Source organism: Pieris napi, chromosome 2, assembly GCF_905475465.1.
Source record: "Pieris napi chromosome 2, ilPieNapi1.2, whole genome shotgun sequence".
Classification (NCBI taxonomy): Eukaryota; Metazoa; Arthropoda; class Insecta; order Lepidoptera; family Pieridae; genus Pieris; species Pieris napi.
Genome location: NC_062235.1, coordinates 8,398,515 through 8,419,548, shown reverse-complemented (window position 1 = coordinate 8,419,548; position 21,034 = coordinate 8,398,515). Strand labels below are relative to the sequence as shown.

General features: G+C 32.5%; 1 protein-coding gene across 9 annotated transcripts in view; it reads left to right on the top strand.

Moving 5' to 3' along the window:
- The window catches only part of LOC125056179 (RILP-like protein homolog), a 30,027-nt gene that overhangs the window by 6,228 nt on the left and 2,765 nt on the right, over positions 1-21,034 (top strand). For 2 of the 9 annotated variants that reach the window (XM_047659185.1, XM_047659206.1), the window contains exons 4-8: positions 13,572-13,646; positions 14,330-14,428; positions 15,168-15,349; positions 16,144-16,269; positions 19,272-19,527. In XM_047659185.1, the coding sequence (XP_047515141.1) occupies positions 13,572-13,646; positions 14,330-14,428; positions 15,168-15,349; positions 16,144-16,269; positions 19,272-19,386 (597 nt within the window). In that variant the 3' untranslated portion in view covers positions 19,387-19,527. Of the gene's footprint in view, positions 1-13,571; positions 13,647-14,329; positions 14,429-15,167; positions 15,350-16,140; positions 16,270-18,501; positions 19,248-19,271; positions 19,528-21,034 lie in introns of those variants that run through there. The other 7 variants (XM_047659175.1, XM_047659198.1, XM_047659223.1 and 4 more) reach the window with 6 other exon arrangements.

Genomic DNA, 21,034 nt, shown 5'->3' with positions numbered 1-21,034 from the left:
TTTTTGTTTTTAAATACTAATTACAATTAGATATAACACTATTGCGTCTAATTATCACATGGTCTAGGTAATTTTATATTCGATTTCATGTAAAAAGATAATTTCCGTAATAAGCCAGTTGTCGTAAATGTATGTCGTACGGGGTCTCATCTACAATATTTAGACTAATATTATAAAGAGAAAATATTTGTTTGCTTCCATTTAATAGTCTCCAAAATTACTGAACTGATTTTTAAAATTTACACCATTAGACTCCTAAATCAGCCCTGATGATTATAGGCTATTGTTATTTTAAGTAAATAGGTATAAAACTTTTTATATAAAACTTTGCACTGCGAAAACTATTGACAATAGAGCACAATGATATACTAGTTTTATAGAAGAGATCAATATCTACGAAGAAGTTCACCATAACATATGTCTATTATTTAATCAAATAAATATCCAGACGACTGAACGCTAGTTTTGGAGTAAATGGGTTTCTACGCGAAAGACGTCACGCATTTCTTCACTTAGTACTAATATATAGATAGGTATATATATAAGATAACGAAGAGTATAGTGAAAACAGTTAAGGCTGATAACGATGAAGTACAGTTTCAATATTGCTAATAATGACCATTTCCTGTTAAAGCGTTTGTCTTATACAACGCAGGCTTAGAACGGATGTATGTAATCGTAACACATATTTACTAAGTTGATTGCTCAGTTGCGGCCGTGATTGCCTGACATATATTAATTTTTTTTACCAGCAATTTTATGTTAGTTACCTTGTAGGCAGATGGATTTCGTGGTTCTTAACATGTTGTTTCTAAGACGATGTTTTCTGGTTCGAATCTAAGGAGAATTATAATAACCTTTACGTACACAACAGTGCTATTACCACTATAAGTATTGTAGTTTCATAAGTGTACTAACCTGTTCCCTCAGCCGCGGTAAGGGGTAAGAAGCCACATTACCTATGAGTTAGGGGTGAAATACCCTAAATGGCGGAAAGGATAATCCAATGGAAATACCTGTTATAGTATAATAAGAATAATATACATTAATAAGTACTCAGATAGAGCATTGTCGCTACAATTGAAACATTATTTTTTGGTGATTTTATTCGTTAACGATATTTCTAGACCAATCGGAGATAAGCAAAACCCTCCGACGGTTTGATGGAATGAAAGTTTAAAATGGCGTGTGATTTTTTTATGGTTGACATTCCAGTACAATCACAATTCAGTGAAACGTGCCATCGTCTTTTGTTTTATAAGTTTGAAATAGCTGGTAGCAATTAGCTCAAATATTTTGTATATGTATATAGTTTACTAGCGGACCCCACAGACGTTGTCCTGCATGATATTTCAAGCGATTAGAATATTAAACGAAGTATGAAAGTACCGACTGCAGCGCCACCTGCCGGGATGATTTGTTAATCATAAGTCTAAACGATCCAGGGCTCCACCCAAATGCATACAAAAAAAAACATTTAAATCTGTCCAGCCGTTTAAGAGGAGTTCAGTGACATACACACGTACAGTAGAATTATATATATGTAAGCTTTCCTATCTTTTAAGTTAGATCAAACTACACACGGTGTGCAAATTTGATTGAAATCGGTTAATTAGTTTAGGAGTCCATAGCGGACAAACAACGTGACGCGTTATTTATATATATTAAGATTATGCCCAGACCTTAACCAATCAATTATTTCACCGCAAACTCCCTATAATTCATAAAATTACATACTTTAATGAGTAAAAGTGAATGTACCGAAGTTAGTACTCAATATTGCTGCGAGTATCCACTCAAAACATTAATAGGTATTGTAGATAAGCTGAAAGTTGTTTCATAACAAAAAAATACGAGAACAAAGAGAAAGTTATTTTATGTGTAAAGTGACCTATGTTTATTGCCAATTGAAAACAATTTAGTAATAATAATACTAGGCACTCCCTTCTGTTGACCTGAATAATATATATTTCTAATAGTAATAACATTATTTGCGGACCGGTCAATAGTTAGCTTCGTAATAGTAATAAATCTTGTCTATGGTCAAAGTATTAGGCGAATAACTATTGTATATATTATATAAAATACTCACTATTTTTACTAAGGAACGGAAGGGACTAAGGAAAAAAAAAACATTTTCAGTTTGGTACTAAAATAAATGAATGTTTATTTAACGGTATAAGCATTGTGTTTTGTTTTTGGAAGCCTATTATACCCTGTATTAAACTATACAATGTTATGAAGTGAATGAACTTATGCTGCTATATATACCTACTTGATGTAAACCTAATTATAACGAAATTTAGTTAGACCTGGGACTGACCTAAATTTTAGTCCCTCGTAGAAATTTGAGTGGGTGGGCAGGTGCAGGGTACCTACTCTTACGTCATTTTTAACATTCGGGTTCGTTATTCATCTTCATAAAATTAGAATATTACTTTTTTTAGGCATCGCGTTATATTTAGCTTTGTTTAGATTGAATATTTTTTTAAATAATTATATCCGTATTCAGAGTTCACCAGATATTTGAGTGGAAGCTAAAAAGATCGTTATTTTGTTGTCTTAATTATGAATAAAATTTTGTAGTTTTAACTTCGTTAGATTTATTCAAATTATTAAATTAAGGTAAAATGTATTTTATGGATGGCTAAAAGGGCTGAAAACACGTCCCGTTAAACTCTGAATAATATTCAACTGACAAAAGAAAATCACTATTTTTATAATATACGCTTTGATATTTTCGACCTTTATCCGACCCACAAAAGGGATTTGTCCCAAACGTGTCTACGAAATAAAAGGAGAACTGATAGGAGCGAAGTAATTTGATCAAACATCAAATAAAATGGAATTGCTACTCTGCAAATATTTTGTTAAGGGTTACGTTCATATGAAATTGGGCAGTATTAAACTTAGACCTTTTATATTAATAAATTAATTCAATTATGCTTTTGTATGATGCCTTTTTTTCATGCTTATTATAATTATTTAACAATTAAAACTTATAATAATTCGACTTCGATTCGAACCAATACGACCCTATTCCTAAAGAAAATAGCGTACCAATTCTTAAAAGGCCTGCAGCGCGCTTGCGAGCCTTCTGGCAGTGCGACGTTATCATGGCGGCATGATATCCATGGGCGGCGATATCACTTAACATCAGGTGAGCCTCCTGCCGGTTTGCCTCCTGTAAGATAAAAAAATATTAGGACATGATGCCAAGATCAAGTTGACGTTTAACATTGGTGTAACTACAATGATTAAGCATAATCTTAAGTAAAACGTTGTAGACTTTTTAACCGACTTCAAAAAAGGAGGACGGTGCTATCAATACGTCATTTTAATGCGATACAAACATGTGATTTAGCTGTGTTGTGTTGAGTATCTGTAGTTTTGTTTCTACAACATTTGTTTTTTTTATTTCCGACCTGTATGACTGAGAATAATAAAACTGACAATTGACAGGTGATGATTACAGTAAGAAATCTTTTGTAAGGAAAGGAAGCACAGATAAAAAAAAACAAAATAATTCCCTATATGTATTTTGACCTTTGTGAATAGCCGACCTAACATTGATCCCAACAACCTTTACATCACCCGGCTAAAGCTTTACGACTCCCTAATGCCCTGTTTTATTATCCAGCCTAAATGTCAGCTAATTTGACTCAACCCACTGATCTATTTCGTATGAGATCATTTATAGCTACAAAATTGATTATTTTGTTTGACATTTAAGCTATACTTGTTGCGTCAGGATTTTGTATCCAAAATATTGAGAACGCAAACATGAAATTTGTACCAGCCTCGTATTCAACCAAGAGCGATTCGAATCATCAACGATCAGTCACAGGAGTTGTTCGGTTTAATAACTCCAGCTGAGTTTCATCATTGGACGTCGAGGCAGAATATGAAATTCCACCCAAACTAATCTCGACGTCCGTCGTTCCACAGCTGATCGTTTTTAAGGCATTTTTTGCCGCGCACCTCCGCTATGTGGTACCATCTGTACGTTGAGGTATTTCCAAACAAACAAACAAACAAAATTCGATAAAGGTTCCTTCAAGAAAAGAGCATACCAATTCTGAAAAGGCCGGCAACACACTCGCGAGCACTCAGGCGTTGAGTGTTCATGGGCGGCGGATACACTTAACATTAGGTGCTCTTTAAATAAATGTTTCTATATTACATTTATGATATGCTTTCGTATACAGTGTAATAAAATAAAAATTCTCCAGACTAGAATCTAGATCAAGACGTAAGTACAGAAAGGGAATGTTGTAAGCGGCGATTGTAAAGTGTTTAATGAGAGTAGAGCGAAAGCTGAATTTGCGCATTTGGACGAAAACTTTTCACAACGATAGAGCTGTGCGACCCTTGAAGTACATATTTTATATTTACAATGAAGCATCGATACAATTTCAATACAATAGAGTTTATTGTTAAATTATCCATTGAAAGGTCCACGTAATATAATAAACAGTGTATGTACTTATAAACCAAGATGAATAAAATAAAGTAGAAATAACGATCTCGTTTCTTATTAAGTTGGTGGTTGGTTTATTAAAACATTAATTATAACGAAAAGCACGATTTAATTAAAAGGTTTATGTGCTAAGTTAATGTGCTAAATATGACTTGTACATTATATACATTTCTTTATATTTAGATTAAAGGTCAAATATTTTTGTGTTATAATAAAATAAACCTTTTTTCGTATATAATATATATATATACCTATTCGATTCAGAAAGTCCCACAAGTAATGTATTGGTCCTGTTTCGATGTTGTTATTAATTTAATACTTTTAAAAATTCCTAGAAAAGTATCTAGAAATGATCGAAGTACTTCTATCACAATGCTGATTTATTTAGTCGCCTTTTTTATTAGCTTTCGTAAACCCCAAATAAAAATTACGTTATTGATAAAGCCTCGGTGATACCCCACATTTTAAAGAATCTCAATTTTATCAAATTTAAAATAAATTTATTGTTTTATCCATATCTCCCGATACTATGATTGATTATGGCATGAAATATTAATCAGGCATTTGCCGTTTTGTCCGATAGCATATTTATCTTAATATGCCGTAAACAATTTGAAATACCTTTCTTTATATTATTATTATTATTCTAAAAATGTATGTAGCTTAGTTTCAATAGCTAAATGTTTTTTGCTTCTTACTCTCGACAGTTTACAAGTGAAGCAATACAATATTAATTTTGCTCATTGTCAGTTTATGTATGAGACAGTATATATGGTAGACAATGCAACAAATAAAATATGTATCCATGTCACGACTAAACTTAATTAAAACTTAAGAAAGCTCCTTATTGCGTTATTATTAAAGTAGAAGTGTTATGTCTTACAACTTTACGTTCGGCGTGTAAATGAAATCTATGTGTTAGATAATTTTGTTTATCGTGTATGAATTTAATTATATTGTTATCTAAAGCTGTCATATTATTATGCAAAATGATGTAATTATTCCCCAATTTTATAGTGTTAAAATGGAAATGCCAAGATGATATAGCTATTAGGTATAATAACTTCCCTAATATTTCTAATCTCAGTACACATAATTTGTTAATAGCCATAGTTGGTGGTAATTGCGTATAAAAGTTATATGAGTGGGAGAATTAATGAAGTTCAAATTGAAGTGGAGATTGCATACATAGAAAGATAAACTTTTTATCATAATTAGATAAATAGGGCGAACACTATTTATTTGATACTGAGGGCTTGTCCCAGTTCAAACTGCGCGCGAAAATTAAATTAGATTTGAAATCTCTAAACCCATACTTTATTTAATAGTTTCTTTACAGCAAAAGACAAATAATGCATTGTCTAACTATGAGTATTGAGTGCGTAACATGTATTTATTTGATTAAAATATCTATTAATTAAGAAAGTAGATTCTGCGCCATCAAACCTGAAGTTCTTTTTGATTACAAAATTAAATGCATACTTTTACCAAATAATTATTTTGCTGAATTCTAGAACGGATTAATTTGAATGTTTTGTTGTTATGCCCTGTTTTTTTAAATAACTTCTATGTTTGAAATCAGCCCGTTATAATTGTATCTAAAAAAAAAATTACATGTGTGTGGTGCGTAACCACGTGTGTTCGATGCATTTGAGCTTGAGATTTAAAAAAGTATTTCGTAAAATGCTAATAAGTGTATTACTTTACATTGTAAAAAGAGGCACTTATTATAAGCGATAGCTTATTAATTATTTTTTATTATTATTTTTCTGAAAATAAATAGATTTTGAAATTTTAGTAGAAATAATAAATAAGACATTTATTGGAAAAACAACCATTTAAATAGAAGTCCAAAAAAAATTTAGTTATACAAAATAAAAATTGTTACTAATTTGAAATGTCAATAGCATCAATCTGAATCTGTGAGATGAATCTCACATTCTTAATCTAAAATCTATCTATCTACCTAACTTCAAAATGCACGAACAAAATGCCATGTATCTACTAGACTTCGTCGTCAGTTCAACTTTACCAAATTGTACTTTGCGAAAGCAAAACAAAAAAAATCGAGCGGTCACATCATATCGCTGCAAGCCCAGAGACCTTACAAAGAAGGTCCATAACGTTTCGGGCGTCTTTAAGTAATCGGGAAACAAACAAAAATAATTCCATTGATAAACTCCTTTTGTGAAGTTTATGAATAGAATCAACACTTGTTATATCGTGCACAAGTGCCGAGTTACAAACCCTTAATTAACTAGTTCAGTTGTATGCTATGAATTGCCATTAGTTAGAGTTGGATTCCGGAATGCAGGTTAAGTACAACGCTTTGACTTGCAAAATTATTTAGCAAAACTAGTTCGTATATTTAAATCAGGTTGAGATTATTCATACTTTAAGTAAATATAGCAAATCTTAGATTTTTTATACGTGCAATCTAAATATTTTAAATGTAACATGTAGCAACGCTGGATAACTTTCTATTTGACTCTATGCAATGTATGTACAATTCTGACAGAAAGACAGAATTTTTAAATTCCTTAACCTTAGGTTCTATAGATGCGATGGGTATTGGAGATTTGCATGTTAATATGATTATTTTTTCAATATGCATGGTAATATAAACCGCAGCAAACATAGTCGCCGGGAATTGAATAAAACGAAATTTACAAACAGCTGCTTTTGGTCCAAAATCCCAGGGCCGCCAGACGTCACGTATTTTCTGACGGATGAAATGTGGACGATTGGGTAGTGTTAGTATGTACTATGATCGTATGCCTACCTGCTAGCTTGGTCAAACGGCCAATTTCCAGGTATCAGGTAATCAAGGTACACAAAAACATTACTTACTTCACGTAAATTCTCATGGCTGATTTTTATATATGTTTTCGAGTGTATAGTTAAAAATAAATTGTCAATACTCCCAGACACTTTCCGTCGGCCATATTGCTTAACAGACGCTTTAAGGGTCTCAAAATAATTAGTCAACTTCACGTAAATTCTGACGCTCCATTTTTATATATGTTCATCCCACAACTATTTTAAAAGCTTTGACAAGAAGACAGACCGATCCAAGGGGCCAATCATCCCCTAAACTAAATTTTAATATCTCTATGAGTGGGAGAGCATTATCTACGCGCATGAGACTGAGTGAGACCGACTGCGCTGTTAAAGCCATGAAAATTACTTGAAAAATTATTATTATTCAAAAAGGGCAAGCAAAAGCCGTTTAATATTTTGAAGAAAAATGAAGAGTACCAACAAGCATTTCACCGTTTTGGTACGTTGGATTTTGTTGGTGATGTAGATGAAGAAGAACGTGTATTCAACATAATACAAAAATTTATCTGTGATGTTTACAACGTTCCTGGAATAATTGATGTAGATGCTGCCAGACTACAGTTGTTTATCATTTACATACATGGTATCTGATATAAATGAAGAATTCAATCGAAAGAATTTAAGAAACTTCGATGCCAGTAACTTACCAAAAACTTGTAAAAGTGAGCTTTGGCAACAGTTTCAACGGGCTAGCTTTGGATCAATGCAAGTATGAAGATGATAAATATTTTCAACCCCGAAAACAATGGCTGGACACTACAAGATGGTAAATATGATTTTCATTGGTTCGATGGAGATCAATTACCGGGTTTTGTCAGTGAGTCGCTGGAAGAACAATCAGGTAAATTATTTTCGTTTCTCATATTATTTGTATCTTTTTAGTTTTTTCAGACCTTCATTGTTTAACTTGTTTTTTACAGAGGAAGAAAATAAGGATAATGCTGATGATGACGAACACGATTTAGATATTCAATTTCAAGATTGATATTTGTTGATGATGATAATGAAGATTAAAAGCCACTGTTAAGAAATATTGAAGAATTAATATTTTTCCACTTTGTTTCCAAATTTCCAATAAATAATTAATTAAAAAAATTGCTGCTATTTAAATATAAGTGGTATTTTTAAAAAATATTTTTTAGTTCTAATTAATAAATTGAAAAAAATAAAAAAATGTCGGCTAACTTTAGTATTATTTATTATGTGTCAATTTTTTTCTTATTTTTGTTGCTATAATTTACTTGTCAACAAAAGTTCTAAAAATTATAAAATATCTGTTCAAGTAATTTTCATGGCTTTAACAGCGCAGTCGGTCTCACTCAGTCTCATGCGCGTAGATAATGCTCTCCCACTCATAGAGATATTAAAATTTAGTTTAGGGGATGATTGGCCCCTTGGATCGGTCTGTCTTCTTGTCAAAGCTTTTAAAATAGTTGTCGGATGAACATATATAAAAATGGAGCGTCAGAATTTACGTGAAGTTGACTAATTATTTTGAGACCCTTAAAGCGTCTGTTAAGCAATATGGCCGACGGAAAGTGTCTGGGAGTATTGACAATTTATTTTTAACTATACACTCGAAAACATATATAAAAATCAGCCATGAGAATTTACGTGAAGTAAGTATTGTTTTTGTGTACCTTGATTACCTGATACCTGGAAATTGGCCGTTTGACCAAGCTAGCAGGTAGGCATACGATCATAGTACATACTAACACTACCCAATCGTCCACATTTCATCCGTCAGAAAATACGTGACGTCTGGCGGCCCTGGGATCTTGCTCTATTTGCTTTATGTATTAAAATTAAATTAACCTTTGAATCATGTACACACAAAAACTTCGTGTGTTCTTTAATCCTAATAAAAAACATTAATTTATAACTAAATTTACCACATCAAGTTTCAACACATAAAGGTTTTATGATCTTCAAACAGATGAGAACGTCAAATCAGCATAATGCTGCATATCAGTGCCACGCACACGCAATTATGCAACAAGCTATAAATATTCATAAGCGCTAAACTCATGTTTGTGAATATTGTGAATTTCTATTGTGAAAAAGTCTCGTTACAAAAACTCTTCAAATGCAGGTAGATTTTGATTTAAATTTCCTTTAAACAAATTAATATTTGTGCACTACGTTGTAATTAGCGCCATCTTTTAAAAGAATATGTACAGTACTTTTATATAACAACTACTTTACATAAACGTGATTTATTACATTATTTACACTTACTCGAACTTTCCGAATTCTTCTGTATGGCACTCGTTTCGAGTTGAGTTAATATTGTAGTCGTAGTAGTTTTTCGTTTATATATTATATAATATGTAAGATTTACTTTAAATGCGTAGTACGTGTAAATTAAAGAAATTGTCTGTGGAAATTTTCCCAATTGTAGTCTAGAGAGGGACTCCGTAATGCAGTATATATATATACAGTATATAATATATTAGACTCCGGTATTGTTAGAGATAAAGTGAAAATCGTGGGATATAATTGTGGAGAATAATAACGAAGCGAGCTTTTGCTCTGTAATTTATTCCAATATATTTCATATAAATCAAAAGAATTTAAAATACAGTCGAATTATCGAGATATTTCGATTTAATCCAGACCGCAACATTTATTTGTATTCACAACGATGCTGTTCACAATATGCAAATAGGGATATCGGTTTTTTATTTCAGTGCTTGAGAATCTCATTATTTTCGATTCACCGAAAGCTGTACTTGTTACGATGTGTTTCGTTGTGGCTCTATGTTTAAATTGTCGATGTTATCATTCTGTATAAATAATCAATTTAATACACAGATCAAGTATAATTTGTCGTACTAGTGGCGTTTGTTGGGCTAGTTTTCCTTATCTTTTGCAATGTCATAAATTTCATCTTACTAAAATCATTGATTGACGTTACTTATGTTTTTAAGTAAGAAAAAGAATTTCGAAATGTTCATTGTAAGTTTACTCGTTCTGAATGCAAACACTCGCATCCAACATCTCGTGTTTCTGTCAAAAACATTTTAATGGCATAATTAAAGCGTAATATCCACTTATTTATGTCGTCCTATGTCTGCTATGCGTCAATTTTATTTACTCTTTACGTATAAAAAATAAATTTAAAAAATATCTATCCTCCTCAACAACCAAAGGGCCTTTCATTATTACAACAAAAGCCTATACAATCTAACTTATAGCAAATATAGACAGCGAAATGAATGAAATTTTTTATATGGTCGCAGCTGTGGTAATGCGCTACAAAGCTTTCCAGTGTATATTAAATAAATATTCAGTATATATTTTATTGGTTGATTTTGTTTTAGTCTTCTGTATTTCATTGGGAGATCTGTCTTATGTAACCGCAATCATAATATGTATCTTTATTAGTATAATTACATGCAGTATTAACAAACGCTTTGTTACCACCTGCAATGAATTAGACATTTTGTACAAGCGTAGTTACATAGTGTCCATAATTAATTTATCACTGTAACTATGGTGTATATGTATACTATTATTATAATTTATGACACATATTTCATATTTACAATCAAGTATACAGTATTGACAATTTTCTTAATCTACAAAGTAATAATACAAATGATTAAAAATGTTTTTACCTACCAGACAGCTAGATTATTATATATATATATTCTATTGTAATTGAACGTGTGAATAAAATAATAGTTAATGAAATAAACGGCACGAGAAATACCAAAACCGGTAATTTTTATTCTATTATAAATTTTTAACGATTGCCGAGTTTTTTATAATGCACAATGTAATTGTTATGCAAAGTTTGCATATCTATTTACTTAATGGTTTTGCGTTTTTAAAAACTGAGTTAGGTAAAAACATTTTGTAAATTCAAATATTTCTTTCAAATGCTTAATTTTGACAATACCAAAATTATTGACCAATAAATCGATTTTGTATAGTGAAAGTTGGATTATTTTTCGTATGAAAGGCAGGCGGAATATCGGGAAACAAAAAATAATTATTGTTCTCAAGAAGTTTCTCACTTTTAACGATTAGCTTAATCACATTGGTTGAAACAAAATATAATTTTATGATACCTATTTCAATTTATTAGCTTATGTAAGTAACAACAAATTTGGCCTCTTTCTATGGGTCACTAGTTCCTGTAGCTTAAATAAATGCAACACATTTGATTATGTTTGCATTGGATAGACACCAAAACTAATGGATCTATTTGAAAACATCTTTAACCATTAGAATCCTACATTATAACAGAGGCTATTTACAGCTTTCAAAAAGTTTGGAATCCGTTTGACAAGTTTGATGATGGAACTATAGGTGTGAAGAAAATACCAATAAAATTCTATATATCGCGTATTCTGTGGAAACTATACACAATAGACCAAAATGATGTACTACAATTTTATAGATGTCAATATCGGATTAAAAAATTTCGCGATACTATATATAGAATAACTGAAGGGGCGCTGGCGGGGCTGCTAATAAACTGTTGTTAATGTTTTTATGTCTTATTTTTTTATTGATATGTTTTTGGTAAACTATTCATTATGTGTATTTTTAGGCTATCATAAATAAATAATATATGTGGTAGAGAATTCCTTGTTCTTCCATTAGCACTTAATTTCTGCCTGTTCATTTTCCCCTTTAAAAAAAATTCTTCAATACCAGCCGTCGGTTAGTTACAATTATATTAGCTATTTTTTATCGTCACTAAATGAATTAGGCACACAATGATAGTAACTTGTTTTGTGACAAAATTCTTTGCTAAAAACAGATTAATGGTGTAACGCAATTTAAACAGAGCGAGACAAAACTACTCGTAAGGTGCCGTAACTTAAGTCATTTGGAAATATTTTTTGGACTATGAAAACTGCAATGTATGGTGTTAGGGCCGTTTGAAATAGGATCGTATTTTTGTTTTTTTTTTATATAAGAGGGGGTAAACTACCAGGAGGCTTATGTACCTGATGTTTACTGATACAGCCGCCTATAAACACTCCCATTACCAGAGGGCTCAAAAGTGCGTAGCCGGCCTTTTAAGAATTGGTAATTTTATTGTTTGGTGATTTTTTTTAAATTTGATCCAAACAATCGGTCAGCGGTTAAATTTACGCATTTCAAAGTCGGTTCCAACTCTATTTCTACGCGAACAGAGACACATGCAACGAAGAGTTTTCTTTGTTTTAGGTTAGAAGAATAGAAGATCACTTGAAATATAAAAAAATATTTCATGATTATATATATATAGACAGAAGTCTGTCCACCCCAAGCCCCACCATCATTTTTATACTTGTAATTATACACCCTGAAATGCTACATTAAATATATTTTGTGTATGGGAAATAAAATTGTGTACGAAAATAACGTCTATGAATAAGCTGCGTTTTTACAAGTATAAAAAACACTCGTGAATTATTGACGTCATCGCAAAAGACGGAATGTAAAAGTATTAATTCTTTAAACATTGACATCAATCGTCAACTGTCAGATATCAAACAAAATTTATAAAAATATAAAACATTTTAAATGCGAACTTGAATAGCGTAGATTTATCTTTTCTAACACAAACAACTCGAGATTTTGCAAAAAGCAATGAATGCTATGATCTACCTACGCGCGACCTAGATTCTGACCTTATGTGTTAAAGTGCTAATGTTAAGCTTTAAGCTGCCCTTAAGGTAAATATTTTTGTATACGTGATATTAATAGATCTTTTATTTGATGCTCTCGTGTGTCTGGAAATAGACAGAAAGTTCTATTGTTTAGTTTAAACGGACAAAATGGGCTAGTATCAAATATATAATGCATTTCGATTTCAAGTTTTCTATAGATGGAAAATGCATTTTACAGCCAATTTTTTTAGAGAGACTTCCTTCACCATTTATAATATATTAAACGGTCAATCTAACTAAAGAATAATATCCGTAATCGTAGAGAATACCTACATTTAAAAATGTATTCTAATTTTACAATTTAAATATTTCGCTAACAAAACTGCAGATTTTCGCAAAGTAGAGGATAAGCCGCTGACATAATCTTATCATTGCTAGTGAAGTGCCATTCTATCTGCGCTCGAAGGCTTATCGTGTTTTTTAGACCTACTCATTTAAGATAATCGCATTTCCTTCAAAAGTATAGTATACGTATTAGTTTTAAGCACGTGCTTGTATCGTTGTGCAATAAGTCCCTTTGATAGAATTGTTTTAAATGAAAACAGTTTTTGAATATGGCAATTTTGGATACATTACAGTTGACGAACCAAGTAGAAAAGTTGGCGCAAGTCAGCCGCGATCTACGACGAAAGCATAAGCAGCTGCAAAATCAAGTAAGTGATTTTATAGCTTAAGTATTACGGATAACGTATCGTTAAGCTAAGACAGCATGTTATTATATTATCATAAATTGCCTTTACTTACAGATGTGAATAGCGATGTCTAGTGACATGTTCATTGATCTTTAATAATTTATGTTACTAGATATGTGTCAGAGGAATTGGGTGAGAGACAGAGACATCTTATCCGCTGTATTCAAAAAATTCTATAAGAATTACCTAGAATTTTAATTGCTTACAAAATAAAGTATGACAATATGAACCATTCTAAAACAATTATTAAAGTCGCTAGGAATGGAACCTAAGACCAGTTTACGCAGTACTACGGCAACAAGGTTATACACAAAAATTGCTACGAGATTTGTGAGAATTTCAAGAAAATAAAAATCATAAGTCAGAAACCTATTATAACTTAAAACTTGCCAAATACAATAGGTATTATTAAATCTAACTTTCAAATATAATCGAAATTTTTGTTCATATGAATTACCTATCTGTCAATAATGTAAATATAAAATTGGGAATTCGGATCAAGCTATATTTGTGGCTGAATTCGAAAGACTGAGTCAAGCGTGTATTAATTATAAAACGGATTTTAATTCCGTATAAGTGTTATATTCCATTCAGAGGTTGTTGTTGCTATATTTTAAAATACAAATACGCTTTCTCAATTCTAGATGCGCTTAGTATGCGAAGAAAGAACAGAATTATCGGCTATAGTTCAGTCCCAACAAAGAGACATCACTGTTTTACAGCAATCGGACGCACAGAACAAGGTATTTTTATTAACACTTTAGATAATTATTAATAAATATAACTGTTTTATCCTTTTTACACGCTTTATATTAGCTTCACCTGTATGTATGTATGTAACCGACTCCTTCGGACTCGATTTTGACCCACTTTTAACGGACAGATTTAATTCAAACTTTGCGCACCTGTCAAAGATCGATGACAATGCAATAATCCGAAAAAATAAATGAAAAAAAATAAAAAAATAAACTAAAAAATAAATAACAGTTAAAAAAAACTAAAAAACACGCTTTTAAAGCACATCAAACTAAAAAATGAAAAATAATTCCTAATTTAGGCTGAAAATGAACAAACAATACTGGTATTATTGTGAAAAAGCGTGGTGTGCTCTGTGCCATATTTTTCGTCTATCGACTTTTTAGTTTGATGTGCTTTAAAAGCGTGTTTTTTAGTTTTTTTAAACTATTATTTATTAAATTTAAACCTTGGATACTGCGACCTGAGGTACAATGCGTGTTCTTGATGTGCTTTCTATAGTCATGGTGGTCTAACCAGTGTGCCTTCTGCTTATTAAAATTATTGCTTCCTCATCAGAATCGAAATTACGATAAACAACAATAACAACGCTTTAGTGACGTTATATGCGTCTTCGTGAGAAAACTTGTGTTTTTCACGTAAAGCAAACTTAAATTAATGGAATAAAATAAGCTATAATGTAGAATATGAAGCGTCAAGTGTTAATGTTTTGAAACATGCTTTCAGAAGTGCGCATCGTGCGGTGTAACGTTTCCTGAAGGCACAGACGATGAAGACCAATCGTCGAAACCGACATTCAGTGTTCGTGAGCTGCGTGCAATATTACACGAGCGAAATGAGTTGAAACTTAAATTGAATAGGGCTGAAGAGCAATTGCAGGCGCTACAGACGGAGCCGCAACCAGATAGGTAAGGAGAAATAACAAAACATTTTGTTATTATTTTACCTTATTATATTTACTTATATGATCACGCCTTTTTCCCAAAGGGGTAGGCAGAGATCACGGGTTTTTTTTATATATTAAAAAACCAATTCAATACGCGTGGTTTAGTAAGTTCATCCTAGGGTATACGGGGTTTTTAACTTTAACAAAATGTGGCAAAGCAATGCTTGCTCTACGCAAACTGTCTTGATAGTTGCGTGTACCTTTATTTAAGAAGCTCAAAATTTTATCTGTTCCATGTATTTATATTTTAGAAATATCCTTATCGAGCACAGAAACATACATATAAGTTAGTCGAAGTAAGAAGTAGACGGGGAGAAATTTGCTGTGCCATAAATTAATCTAGAACTGTTTTGGAAAAACACCTTTTGTATGGCAATTAAAGTTTACAATAAATTACCAAAAAAAGAAAATAACTTCCGACTAGAGTCTTTAAAAAGCAACTTGGTGTATTACTTTTGGTAAAAATGTACTATTCAATAAATGATTATTTGCGTGAGACAAAAAATGTACGATGCAGATAATATAAGAATTGACTTTGACTAATAATGTAAAATTCCTTAAGACAAATTTGCGCGCCATTGTGTGTGGCAGAATATGCGAACGATTTACGATTGTATCACCTTAACATTTTTGTACCATATTCTTGCAATAAATTATTATTATTATTCCAAAATTAAGATATAGCATGTTTTTTTTATCTATGTGCATTCGACACTCGTACGGTGATTCTTAGAGACGTATATGATTTTCCAGCAGCGGCTCGGACACATCGCCATCTCTTACTAGCACAGTACCGGAAGAGGACGAGGCTCCCGTACAAGGACCACTTCCAGCTGAACCGGACGACGCGCCGTGGAAACGTAACAGCGGAATAAGGAAGTTGTGAGTATAGTCTAGAAGTATTATTTTTTGAAAATAAATACAGGTTGCTCTTAGTTGTCATAGCATCGCCAGTAGATGGCGTAGTAAAAGTAGTTTAACCTGTGGTTGAATTAGAAAACATGATTAGGTAGAAAATAACCTTAACCAATGATGAGATGGCACCATATCATGGTGAGTAATAGTTCTTATACGTTCTATCAAAATATACAGGATTTGTTGTAGACAGCAACGTGTTCTTTTTTGACTGTATTTAATTTCAACGTTCAATACTTCTAGGGAAATAATTGTGTTCGAATTCAAAGTTTAAATTTGGAATTCGTTCTTTCGTAAATCGGGCGTCCATTAATCACGTGATGTTTTTAAATTGTAAGTTTTAAACTCCCTCCCTCTAGTATCACTAGAGTAGTGGAGTTTGAAACTTCACCTAATATATCATTCCTCTTTCGTATGTGATTAATGGCCAAACGTAGTTTTTGCTTCAATTGGTTAATTTTCATGTAAATTAGCCATTTGAAGTTAATAGTACATATTGTTAAGGGATTATTCATATTAGACCGAACTAAGTCTTTTAACCGATATGAAATCTATTTATTTATTTTCCTTAAGATTGTAAGCTAAAGAAAGTATTCGGTTGTCTCTTTCTGTTTAATTGTGTTTACGCTAAGATAAAAAGAGACGTATGAGAACTTGTTAAACCGGTGAAATTAGACTACTAATTTTATATGGATAATAATATTCGTTCATATTTTGTGTGAGTTACGACACGGTCGGATAAAAATAATCCCTTATTAAAAAAAATTCCCAAATTTAAGATTGCATGTGCACGGCATAGCATGCAAGTTGCACTGGTTCGGTTGCATGCTTAATGGGGGCTTTATAACTTAACTTTTTAAAATTAATAATTATAATAGTATAATTTTTATATATTATTTATTTTTTTCGTATAATTTCAAAAAATGCTTCCTCCACACTAAGGGAGAATTTTTGTTAAATCTCAAAATAACATTAAAAGATTTTACTAACAAAGACAATAAGCAATAAATGTACATATGTTGATCTCTATGTTATTATGTTGCTTCTCTCTATATTTATTTATGTTACATCATATACTCTCGTCTTGGCAAGAAAATTGTCTTTATACAGAATATAAAGGACATATAGATATTTTTTTGCCAAACTTTATCTATGTATTTTCACCAATCATTGTAGCATGTACACCTATATTTCAATGTTAATTATTCAGTGTTTTGTCTCTCTCTTTCATAGTATATTGTTAGCGAAACAAAACGTTGTATGTCTAAGGTTTATTTGGTTCTGGTTCATTTCCTCTATGGGATGGCGCAGTGAGCATGAGTTTTAGATGGTTTTGTCGCATCTTTGTACGTCCCTACACTATATTATTTTCATTAATTTCACTTATAAAATGACTGTTTGCACGTGATTGTTACAAAAAATTACATGAAAGTATGTATTACATATAGTTTAAAACAAACTTAACAACACAGATAATTCCTTACTCTTTACCTTTTATTCTCATGGTACATAAAACAATATGTGTTGTATAAAAAACATACAATGACGTACAGAGATGCCAAAAATGATTCCTACTACATATTTGGCTCTATTTTTCAAAATTTTATTGTCTTTTTAGGTTATTAATGTTGAAAAAATGTGACCAGGGCCGAAAGAGATCAGCCATCGTAACACTAGCACGGCACGGAATAGCATGAAAAAAGTATTACACCCGCTTCGTGCTTTATTCACCTACCACCATGTTTTGAGTTTTACATATACCCTTCTTTTTTATTCTTAAGATATCTTTCCTTCTACGTACACGACATTACATACGGTTTTACATTTTACTTTTGATTCCCATTTCTACCCTAATTTTAAATGAAACAATAAGTCAATAACCCCAATTTATTATAACACCCGCCTACCCACCACCACTACCACTACCCACCACTAAGTTATCCACCTACCCTCATATTTACAATTTTGCAAACACCCTCCTTTTTTATTCTTAAGAAATCTTTTATATTACATTTAATACGGTTTTAAATTTTAGTTTTGATTCCCAAATTATCTATAAAAAGAACTTGATTTATGTTCACACATTTATTTTCCTTGTCATCACATCATTGTCAATAACCCCATTTTATGTGTATTTTTTTCGCTTTGTATATTACGTTGCTGATTTTTATCCCGTCCTACATTTTGCGTTATGGTTAGGTTTCGGCTGGCGACATGGCGCGCTGAAGGGAGACGATCGCCACCTCCAAGGATCTCTTTCGGCCCCTGGTATTAGAATCAGAAAGGTATAAACAGCATAAGATTGGTGACCTTATTATTAAAACCAAATTGAAAGCGTGGTATCCGATGTTTGACAGTCTCTCGTTGGTAATATCTTGATCTGTTGTTTGGCGTCAGTAATTTTTCATTATTGCTCATTAGTTTAAATTGTTTTTTTTTAAGTTCAAAGACTAGTCATAGTATTACACAAAACAATCGGGAGACAGTTAAAAGAAATTTTGATGCTATCTTTACACTTTTTCTTGCAGTAGTAGTGTTTTGTAGTTTTGTGGTGCTTATTATTGTGTTTATCGTAGTTTTCATGTGAAATGCACACTTATGTGACTGATTTCACTGATAAAATTTAATATTTTCTATATTTTTCTAGAGAGAAAGGTCAATTTAAATCTTATATATTTTTTGCTAGACTATAGTGACAGATTACGACTAAAAATTCATTGACGTCATAAAAAATTCAGTTTATGGAGTATGTGTTTAAAACCTTACAACATAAATAGCAAGGGATTGCCATCGTCTATAAGCTCTAGTCAGAACTGATACAATAATACTTCACGTTGCATTGTACTGAACTTTAGTAAAAACAATTAAAATTGACCAAAATTCAAAGTAATATTGAATCAGTCCTGCCGTAAGAAGTGTATTCAGCGCTACGTAGTCAGGTGTATTGAGAGGATTGTATCGTCCCACAGTTTTCGCAAGCTCTTTGCTGAGTCTGATATCGCCGTGGGCCCGTTCCCCCGGCGGGCGCGCTCGTTGGGCGGGAAGCTTACCGCGACCTCCGGTGCCGCCTCCGCCCCCGCGTAGATTCTCCGACCCCACCTCACACCCGCACACCCATTCACACAAACACAGGCGCCACTCCGAAATCAAACACACACACGCCGACCTGAGACAAGAGCTCACCAGTCTCGATCTTAACCGTGGAGAAGTCGACACGTGGCTTGGCAAGTTCGACGAGAGGGATGACGAAACGGAAGATTTCAGATTCGACCACGATATCCCTCTACAGAGGTCCATTTCCCTCGACCGCGGTCTGGATATAGTCAATTATTTGCAAACCTTAGGCTCCGATTGGTCGGGTAGCGACACTTCATCCACTTGGTCCGTCGATTATGGCGGACCGAATTCTGATTTACGATTGGAACAGTATCGAAGTTTTGAAGATATACCGGCGCCACCCAAGAAGAAAAATAGACACGTTTCGCTCGATGTAACGAATTCACCGCACGGCAATAGCCTGGCGCTATCCGTGCTCAGAGAGAGTTATAAGGGAATTGAGATGGAAAAAGATAGCGGGAACGTCCCGTCGCCTGTGAAAAAGTTGCAGAAAACGTTTTCATTTAAAAATTTCGACGACTACAAGGATTCCGCTAAGAGTTCTATTGAGAATTTAGACGATGAAGAGCCATACATGGGATTAAGAATGTCCCTCAAGAATATATCTGAAGAACAACAAGAGGATGAAAATGAAAATAAAGTCCGACAAAGAAGACTAGGCGTTATAACAAATGAATGGCAGCAGAGATCGAGCAATGATTTACGGAAACTAGTCCTAATCCAGCAGAATTTGTCGCACGTGAAAAGTTGCAATGATATCGTAGCTGAGAATAAAAAGGCGCCGTCACGATGCAATTCTACCAACACGTTACAAGTTTCGACTTTTGTCCCCTTGAGCTATGAAAATATAGATACCGCAAATCGTAGCATATCAAACTTACGTAAACTTAAAGCTAGTTTTTCATCCCTAAAACGCGTTAAAAGTAGACAGGACGTGCCCACAATTGTAGTTGAAGACAACAATCGTTTTAGGAAAATAAGTATTGAAGTCGTAACAAAACCTCCCCTATATACCACCAAAATAGTACAAGCATGCAACTGTCGAATTTGCTGTGAAAATGGCGCAAGGAAGCCCTTCTTGGGCAATATAAACAAGTTGTTTATTAAAGTTATATATTATATGGATTGCGCCAGAAAATTTACGTGCTGGGATGAAAACAATTTGAATGACAGCGAAATGTATAGATGTATAATGCATCTTCTAAGATTACTCTTTGGTCTATGGTTAAGACATTGGGATCATAGTCCTAGTAAAATAAATGTTAATACTTTATAGTATGTTTTGAGCGTTAAATGTTAAACTGTTGTGTGTTATATAAGAAAACGTGTAAAAAATCCTGTGAAAAACATCAAGTCTTTAAATATCAAAATAAATAGGCGATTCTATTAAAAAAAAATTGTATGTTTTCTCCTTTGGGCCTGTCAAAATATCAGAACATTAAGAAATAGTCAACATTCATAGGATTTTTCCCACATACTTAGCTAATACTTACACGAACACAAATTCGTATTATAGAGCTCCTGTCTACTGTTTCATTTATTGATTTAGGTTGAGCCATTTCAAATTTTCATACATATTTCTTATATGGTTTGAAGTAAACCTACGTCGCGTATT